This window comes from Poromitra crassiceps (assembly GCF_964638095.1).
Source record: "Poromitra crassiceps genome assembly, chromosome: 15".
In the NCBI taxonomy this organism is placed as follows: Eukaryota; Metazoa; Chordata; class Actinopteri; order Beryciformes; family Melamphaidae; genus Poromitra; species Poromitra crassiceps.
This window is the reverse complement of record NC_139634.1, coordinates 11,131,956-11,141,955: the sequence shown is the minus strand read 5'-3', so window position 1 is coordinate 11,141,955 and position 10,000 is coordinate 11,131,956. Positions and strand designations below refer to the sequence as shown.

Sequence of the window (10,000 nt, the reverse complement as noted above, 5' to 3'; positions counted from 1 at the left end):
ATCTGATAAATACAACGTGTCACAGAACACACAGCGTAAAGTGCCTTCCCCACAGAAACAACAACTGCCGCGGCAGTCACACGCAGTCCCAGTCCTCTGACAGATGATCGCTCACTCTTATTATAGACTTACAGTCAGCTGTTCTCCGGGGAATTCTATCCGTCTTTGACACCGGCGGGGGGTCATTAAAGAAATGGCGCGTTTCACCTCTATAGCCGAAGTTAGATTTCACTGCACACAGAACACGGCACGACTGCTGTACAAAAGATGATGTAGAGGGGGGGAGAATATATCCAGCAGTAAAATATATACTGACACACATTACCGGGAAAGGTACGTGGCAACTTATAGAGCGCTTTATGGTGTTCTCTCCTTCCATTCTGCAGGTGCTCATGAGTGAATAATTGTAGTCCTTGGTGCTGACAGATTTAAAAGGAGGCGTGAAATTGATGATGGTCATGGGAACAGAGTGGGCAGTCGATCATGGCCCGGGAGTAAGGCCAGCGGGTCCTGGGGAGAATGGACCACTATCTGTGGGTAAGAGCGGAGCGGCAGCAGAGTCCTTGTGTCAGCGGGAGGTTTCAGCACCGCGGACAGCTCCTCCGCGCAATATTATATTCTGAGCCAGCAGTTTGGAAAGGAAGGCCGATGCTGTTGGAGTCGTTCCCCCTTCGCCTCGCGCTCCTGGTATTCCTCCTTGCTTTAATGTCCCTGTCGTGCACTTCCCTATTTCATTATTTATGTTCATTTGATTCATCCCCATTCGTTCAAGTGGTGCATATGAAAAAGGTGAAGATCACACATGAAATAGCAGAAAATTACATACATACATACATACATACATATATACATATATACATATATATACATATATACATATATACATACATACATACATATACATACATACATACATACATACATATATACATACATACATACATACATACATACATACATACATACATACTGTACATACTGTACATACATACATACATACATACATACATACATACATACATACATACATATATACATACATAATACATTCCTACCATTAAGTAAAAAAAAAAGCAATAGCAAAGTAATATTACATACCTATAGAAAACTACGTTTATTTTCTAAAGGATTTTGTTGTTGCTGTGGTGACACGTGATGGAAGGGAGTTCCATGACTCTATTCATAACCCTTGGTTTCATGTCGCTGCTCTTTGCTCGGGGTAAAAGGTCCATTTGTCACACGTCAGGCTAAAGAAATATGAACGCTGTTGCATGGTGAAGATGAGTTGCTTCTGCAGATGGCTGGTAATTGTGACTCCCAGATGTTCGCGGGGAAAAGGGAATGAGAGAGGCAGTGAGTGTATCCTCCAGCATCAGCCAAGACAGCCTAATGTGCAAACAACTTGCATTAGCTTGATTGCTGCCGTTTAAGCCCAGACGTGCGGCGCCATTTTGTATCAATTTGTCTCTTTTCAAATCTTTGACGTTTTTTGCTACATTTGATCGTGCAGCTTGGCAGCGGTCAAGATGGCTTCAGATTAGTGCTTGAATCACATTAACAGTTGTCCTGGATGTTAAGGATTCTCTACATCGATGCGTGAATTGCAATGTTGCCCACGCCGTTACCCCCCCTCCTATTTTCCTTCCCTCCTTGCTTCTCTCTCTCTCCCTCCTCCATTTTGTAGCCCCCCCCCCCTCACTTTTCTGTTGATTGTAAAAAGAACATTGTATATTACTGCACACAGTGAATATTTAAATGTAGCCAGCAGACTCATGCACTATAAATCAGAGCCAGCCTGTCAGGGCGGCACAGACAGAGGCCTAGCCAATCAGAGCCAGCCTGACTGACAGGGCGGCACACAGGCCTAGCCAATCAGAGCCAGCCTGACAGGGCGGCACAGACAGAGGCCTAGCCAATCGGAGCCAGCCTGACAGGGCGGCACAGACAGAGGCCTCAGCCAATCAGAGCCAGCCTGACAGGGCGGCACAGACAGAGGCCTAGCCAATCAGAGCCAGCCTGACAGGGCGGCACAGACAAGAGGCCTAGCCAATCAGAGCCAGCCTGACAGGGCGGCACAGAGGCCTAGCCAAGGTAAAAATGGCCCTCCAGAGGCATCCTGGAAGAGAATAATATCATAATGGAATCTGGCTGTCATAAGCGCCCCTCCGGCCAGAGGCAATACATGCAGAGCGGGGCACCAGGCAATTTAGAGACAATTTGTCACAAAGAGAAAATAACACTTTGAGAAAGCATTTCCTGAATATTGTTTATGAGAGGTTTAATGGACTATCAAATTTGTTTTCCCCTTCTCGAGCGTTTGGAAATAAAATGAGGCACTTTACGTCAACGTCTCCTGCACAGTGGCACGGCAAAGGCACACTTTAATTGGGAAAAAAGTCATTATTAAAGGAACACTCCAGCGATTTTCAACCAGCTTTGTATCATTACGACATGAGTAGTATATCATTCATTCATTTAGTTTGACAGTTAATGAGAGTTGATTTCAGTTACGGTGTGTGGACCAGTGATGTCATTCGTGCACAAATGAAATCACTGGTCCACGACTTCACTCAAATCAACTCTCATTAACTGTCAAACTAAATGAATGTCTGCAAAACTATTTACAGTTTTCCGATACACAACTCATGTCATACTGATACAAAGCTGTTTGAAAATCGCCGGAGTGTTTACATCTAGATCTAGCTGTCAAGAAGTAAGTTGGAGTGTTCATCTTCCGTATATACGATCTTTTTGTGCAACACGCAACCATGCACGTGACATAGGAGAACGCCAGGATTGGAGGGGGGGTTTCTGTTTTCCCCCCGTCTTGGGCGTGGCTTCTGAATGATGACGCGTTACGCAGTGTCTCCATAGCAGGGCAAATTATCAAATCCACCCGCGTGTGCGTATGTGACCAGGTGCTTTCTCAGTCCAAATGATGCACTGAAAAAAAATATTGATAGAAAGAAGTCAAAAATGTCAAATATAATTCTTCTCCACGGCTTAAAATAACCCAGTAGGAAGCAAAGCTGCAGAGTAGTATCCAGGCAACAGAGGACTAGCTGACATGGATTCCAACACGCTCTATCCCACCACTCAATCACAAGAGAGCAAATGACCCTGCACACACACGCACACGCACACACACGCACACACACACACACACACACACACACACACACACACACACCCACACACACACACACACACACACACACACACACACACACGACATGACACACACACAGTGACACACACAACCCCACAGCTTCTGACTGGCTGATGAGGGGATCACCGCAGATAAAAACATCAGCGGGAGGGACATGTGTGGAGGAGCTACGGCCATCATCCATCAGTAGGGCCCAGAGAGCCCAGTGTCAAATCTCCACTGTCACAGCTGCATGGTGACAGAGTGACAGGGGAGAGAGGTTTGTCTGTTAAAGCCGCTTCCTCTCACACTCGGAAAAACACAGGCAGATAAAGTTGCAGAAAAGCCACGCATGCACATCTGTGAAGACTGGCACACAGGGCATACATGCACACGCACACGCACGCACACACACACATACACACACACACACACACACATGCATACACAAACACACAAACACGACAAACACTTGATGGTCATGCTCCGACGCACACAACACCTGGGACAGATGGCATGGCGTTATGGGAAGGGTATAGCTGATTGGCTGGAGGGGAGGAGGAGGAGGGGGGGGATGTACAGCACACCTGGTGCTGACAGGTGTGTGGTTTTCCTTCAGCTTGCTCCTGCCAGACGGCTATAAAGATGATTTCATTGTATGCTAAAGTTCCTTTTCTCTTGTTGATTTCTTTTTTTTGTTCCACCGACAAAGGAACCCTTTCTCTCAACACCGGCCGCTCGTACCGGCGAGGCGAGGACACTGCTCACTGAATGGCTTAATCTTTCTCTCCCATTGTGTGATTTATCTGCTGGCCGGCACCCGGTCAATATTTCTTTCTGTGTCCTCTGCCTGTAGAAAAACGGCGGACTACAATAAATGCTCTGATGGCTGCTCATTGCTGCACAATGGCTACATTTGACCCCATTGCTGTCGCCATGGCAATATGAGGATGACTAACGGCAGTTGGTGTAACAACCGGTACTGCCTGCGACTGTGTGGTGGAGCAGAGTGGCTCTCCTCCTCAGGCGCATTTCGAAAATCCCCGTGATAACACCCCCGAACACGTCGCTATCGTAAGATGCGTAAGGAGGATCAGATTGCATCAATTCAATCAATCAACAGTGTTGCAACAGTAGATGCATCATCTATTCGAAACAGCTTGGAGGTCACACACATTTGTGCCTGAGGCCTCATACACTTTGTGGTATACAGTAACTAATGTCATAGAGCTCTCCGCAACATCTTATAGTACTGATGGGGCGATATAGACAAAATCAAATACAATATTCATCACAACATCACAATATTTTTTGACCAAATACAATACCTCAATATTGATATTGCGATAATATTGTAAGGATGACTATTGGTGCTTTCACAAAATAGTAAAAATTACACAATAATAAGATTTCTGATCAATAACAATCAATAATGTGCATAAAAATGACTAAGTGGGTAAAGGCAAATAAGAGAACAGCTAGAGCAGTCTGAAGTTCAGAAGATTACATCACTTTACTGTAATGCAGCCTTTAAAACCAGGAAAAAACTAAACTCCATATCACGATACTGTATTACGATATCCAAAATCTAAAGACGATATTGGGGTATTGAACTCTGAACAATATCTAGTCTCATATCACGATATATTGCCCGACCGTAGAGATTGGTAAATCACAGATAAAGCGTAGAGTTCATGAAAGCAAATCCCCTGAAGATGAAACGTGTGAGGTGCCTACCTGAGTCGGAGCTGTACATGTAGACGAACTTGTTCCATCCGTAGTGGTCGACCACTCCCACCAGAGCGTCCTGGAGCTCGGGCCGCAGCTGGATCACAAACTGATTGGCCGTCTCGATGGGGAAGGAGGGCGTGACGAAGCAGACGTGCAGCGCGCCGCAGAAGGACATGAGCATGTTGACCGTCTTCCTGTCATACAGGCCGATGATGGCGTACACGCCTTTGGAGAACTGGGAGCAGACTGCAGGGGGAGATAGAGAGAGGAGGAGGAGGAAGAAGAAGAGGAGGAGGAGGAGAGAAAACAGGGAGGAGGCACATGGACAACGTTAGGTTTTAAACTCTCCTGGTTTGAAGATCATCAGACACCTCCTGCACAGCCCAAAGTGATGTGAAGAAGACCGCGTGTGAAGAAGACAGCGTGTGGGAGTTTTATTCGTGTCTCGTTTCGGTGTCTTCCTCGTGTGCCTGTCACAGAGAATACTGAGGTGTGCAAAACCGCCACTGTTTTGCATTTTTGCATTGAAACTATCTTTGATAGAGAAAGTGCTTTTCGTTATTGCTGATGTGTCAAAATGTGGAACATAATTGACTGACATTTCAGTTGGAGGTACATCCAAACATGCACGCTATCAAACTACACTAAAGACCTTGATGATGATAGATTGCGTATGGATCTTCCTTTGAGAAAGGGAGTGATTCATCTGTCTTTATGTCTGTAGAGCTGTGCATGTAAAGCTGGCCCCTCTATCATCTGTCTTTATGTCTGTAGAGCTGTGCATGTAAAGCTGACCCGTCTGTCCATCTGTCTTTATGTCTGTAGAGCTGTGCATGTAAAGCTGACCCGTCTGTCCATATGTCTTTATGTCTGTAGAGTTGTGCATGTAAAGCTGGCCTGTCTGTCCATCTGTCTTTATGTCTGTAGAGTTGTGCATGTAAAGCTGGCCTGTCTCTCCATCTGTCTTTATGTCTGTAGAGCTGTGCATGTAAAGCTGGCCTGTCTGTCCATCTGTCTTTATGTCTGTAGAGCTGTGCATGTAAAGCTGGCCCGTCTATCCATCTGTCTTTATGTCTGTAGAGTTGTGCATGTAAAGCTGGCCCGTCTATCCATCTGTCTTTATGTCTGTAGAGTTGTGCTTGTAAAGCTGGCCCGTCTATCCATCTGTCTTTATGTCTGTAGAGTTGTGCTTGTAAAGCTGGCCCGTCTCTCCATCTGTCTTTATGTCTGTAGAGTTGTGCTTGTAAAGCTGGCCCGTCTATCCATCTGTCTTTATGTCTGTAGAGTTGTGCATGTAAAGCTGGCCTGTCTGTCCATCTGTCTTTATGTCTGTAGAGCTGTGCATGTAAAGCTGGCCTGTCTGTCCATCTGTCTTTATGTCTGTAGAGTTGTGCATGTAAAGCTGGCCCGTCTATCATCTGTCTTTATGTCTGTAGAGTTGTGCTTGTAAAGCTGGCCCGTCTATCATCTGTCTTTATGTCTGTAGAGTTGTGCATGTAAAGCTGGCCTGTCTCTCCATCTGTCTTTATGTCTGTAGAGTTGTGCATGTAAAGCTGGCCTGTCTCTCCATCTGTCTTTATGTCTGTAGAGTTGTGCATGTAAAGCTGGCCCATCTGTCTTTATGTCTGTAGAGTTGTGCATGTAAAGCTGGCCTGTCTGTCTTTATGTCTGTAGAGTTGTGCATGTAAAGCTGGCCTGTCTGTCCATCTGTCTTTATGTCTGTAGAGTTGTGCATGTAAAGCTGGCCTGTCTGTCCATCTGTCTTTATGTCTGTAGAGCTGTACATGTAAAGCTGGCCTGTCTGTCCATCTGTCTTTATGTCTGTAGAGTTGTGCATGTAAAGCTGGCCCGTCTGTCCATCTGTCTTTATGTCTGTAGAGTTGTACATGTAAAGCTGGCCTGTCTGTCCATCTGTCTTTATGTCTGTAGAGTTGTGCATGTAAAGCTGGCCTGTCTGTCCATCTGTCTTTATGTCTGTAGAGTTGTGCATGTAAAGCTGGCCTGTCTGTCCATCTGTCTTTATGTCTGTAGAGTTGTGCATGTAAAGCTGGCCTGTCTATCATCTGTCTTTATGTCTGTAGAGTTGTGCATGTAAAGCTGGCCTGTCTCTCCATCTGTCTTTATGTCTGTAGAGTTGTGCATGTAAAGCTGGCCTGTCTGTCCATCTGTCTTTGCTGAAAGCTGCAGGCAGATTAGGAGTGGAGAGGTTAATCAATTCATCCCCAGGGTTCCATTGACATTTCACTGGCAGCAGGAGGCTGCTTCCGTCTCTTATTTGGTTCCTCTCTCTCTCTCTCTCTCTCTCTCTCTCGTTCACATTGTCTGGCCATCCAGACAATTTAACACGTTCTTTCACAAACTCTATTTTCTGATAACACCTAATTTCTCTCTCCACTCAGTGTTCTATGCTAAATGTATGTCTTCTGCATGCCTTCCACATAGCACTACTACTAACAGTACTCCTACTAGAGGAGGTCTCGTTGCCGTCACAGGTCTGGCCTGGGCTATCTTCTATTTTCTGCCATGGCAATGGATGGGCCTCACTTTCCCCGGTATTTACCAAACAGATTGAAGTCGCTGCCTGTCCTCGTCCCCGGGCCAGCTCCCTGCTAGGTGCTGAGAGAGGATGGCCCATACCCAAAACGCCTAACCCGTCACAGACCTGCCCCCTCCAGGCAGGCACGTGCGTGTGCGCGCGCGCGAGAGCGTGTGTGTACTGTATGTGTGAAATTCTGTGGTGACACACAGACACATGCATCCAAACACACACACACACACACACACACACACACACACACACACGTCACACACACACACACACACACACACACACATGCAGCCTCTGGTGCTCCAAAAGCTTGGTGACTCACCCTATTTAAAGCAGGCCCCTGAAATAGACATTTTGCGCCTCGCAACACCGACTCAGTAATAGACCTATCTCTTCCTTCATGGTCTGCACACGCTCCTGCTGGTAAATGGACACACTCTCCACTATCTCCAGCCACACTAGCACACATTACATTCCGCCCTGCCATTTTCTCGGACCAATTTCAAAACGTGCACCTGTGTGTTCTGCCTGGGTGAGACGTTAATGGGAGCTTGTTTGACTCTTTGTCCGGTGGCCCTGCCCTCACTCGACTGTACAGCAGATTACCATGCTGTGCTGAGGAGGACAAAGAGCGTGGAGCGATGTGACACTAACCTCCCGCTGAGGAGGTTGGCAGGAGAGAGCGTGATGTTCTTCTCTACAAGAGCATGACATGAATATCAGTGCAACTCTGGGGGAGTCTGGGGGTGTTATGAGGAGAACTCTGGAGTCTGGGGGTCTTATGAGGAGAGCCCTGGAGTCTGGGGGTCTTATGAGGAGAACCCTGGAGTCTGGGGGTCTTATGAGGAGAACTCTGGAGTCTGGGGGTCTTATGAGGAGAACCCTGGAGTCTGGGGGTCTTATGAGGAGAGCTTTGGAGTCTGGGGGTCTTATGAGGAGGACCCTGGAGTCTGGGGGTCTTATGAGGAGAACCCTGGAGTCTGGGGGTCTTATGAGGAGAGTCTGGGGGTCTTATGAGGAGAACTCTGGAGTCTGGGGGTCTTATGAGGAGAGCTCTGGAGTCTGGGGGTCTTATGAGGAGGACTCTGGAGTCTGGGGGTCTTATGAGGAGAGCTCTGGAGTGTGGGGGGGTCTTATGAGGAGAACTCTGGAGTCTGGGGGTCTTATGAGGAGAACTCTGGAGTCTGGGGGTGTTATGAGGAGAACTCTGGAGTCTGGGGGTCTTATGAGGAGAACTCTGGAGTCTGGGGGTCTTATGAGGAGGACTCTGGAGTCTGGGGGTCTTATGAGGAGGACTCTGGAGTCTGGGGGTCTTATGAGGAGAGCTCTGGAGTCTGGGGGTCTTATGAGGAGGACTCTGGAGTCTGGGGGTCTTATGAGGAGAACTCTGGAGTCTGGGGGTCTTATGAGGAGAGCTCTGGAGTCTGGGGGTCTTATGAGGAGGACTCTGGAGTCTGGGGGTCTTATGAGGAGAACTCTGGAGTCTGGGGGTCTTATGAGGAGAGCTCTGGAGTCTGGGGGTCTTATGAGGAGGACTCTGGAGTCTGGGGGTCTTATGAGGAGAGCTCTGGAGTGTGGGGGGGTCTTATGAGGAGAACTCTGGAGTCTGGGGGTGTTATGAGGAGAACTCTGGAGTCTGGGGGTCTTATGAGGAGAACTCTGGAGTCTGGGGGTCTTATGAGGAGAACTCTGGAGTCTGGGGGTCTTATGAGGAGAACTCTGGAGTCTGGGGGTGTTATGAGGAGAACTCTGGAGTCTGGGGGTCTTATGAGGAGAACTCTGGAGTCTGGGGGTCTTATGAGGAGGACTCTGGAGTCTGGGGGTGTTATGAGGAGAACTCTGGAGTCTGGGGGTCTTATGAGGAGAACTCTGGAGTCTGGGGGTCTTATGAGGAGAACTCTGGAGTGTAGGGGTGTTATGAGGAGAACTCTGGAGTCTGGGGGTCTTATGAGGAGAACCCTGGAGTCTGGGGGTCTTATGAGGAGAACTCTGGAGTGTGGGGGGGTCTTATGAGGAGAACTCTGGAGGCTGGGGGTCTTATGAGGAGGACTCTGGAGTCTGAGGGTCTTATGAGGAGAACTCTGGAGTCTGGGGGTCTTATGAGGAGAACTCTGGAGTGTGGGGGTCTTATGAGTTGAACTCTGGAGTCTGGGGGTCTTATGAGGAGAACTCTGGAGTGTGGGGGGGTCTTATGAGGAGAACTCTGGAGGCTGGGGGTCTTATGAGGAGGACTCTGGAGTCTGGGGGTCTTATGAGGAGAACTCTGGAGGCTGGGGGTCTTATGAGGAGGACTCTGGAGTCTGGGGGTCTTATGAGGAGGACTCTGGAGGCTGGGGGTCTTATGAGGAGAGCTCTGGAGTCTGGGGGTCTTATGAGGAGGACTCTGGAGGCTGGGGGTCTTATGAGGAGGACTCTGGAGTCTGGGGGTCTTATGAGGAGAACTCTGGAGGCTGGGGGTCTTATGAGGAGGACTCTGGAGTCTGGGGGTCTTATGAGGAGGACTCTGGAGGCTGGGGGTCTTATGAGGAGGACTCTGGAGTCTGGGGGTCTTATGAGGAGAGCTCTGGCAGTAT

The 10,000-nt window shown here is 48.0% G+C and overlaps 1 protein-coding gene across 1 annotated transcript in view; it reads right to left on the bottom strand.

Moving 5' to 3' along the window:
- gria1a (glutamate receptor, ionotropic, AMPA 1a) overlaps positions 1 to 10,000 on the bottom strand; it is a gene marked incomplete at both ends in the record, with an annotated part of 114,830 nt that overhangs the window by 82,217 nt on the left and 22,613 nt on the right. Inside the window, 1 exon segment of the mRNA XM_083651573.1 lies at positions 4,886 to 5,125. Within this exon segment, the coding sequence (XP_083507699.1) occupies positions 4,886 to 5,125 (240 nt within the window).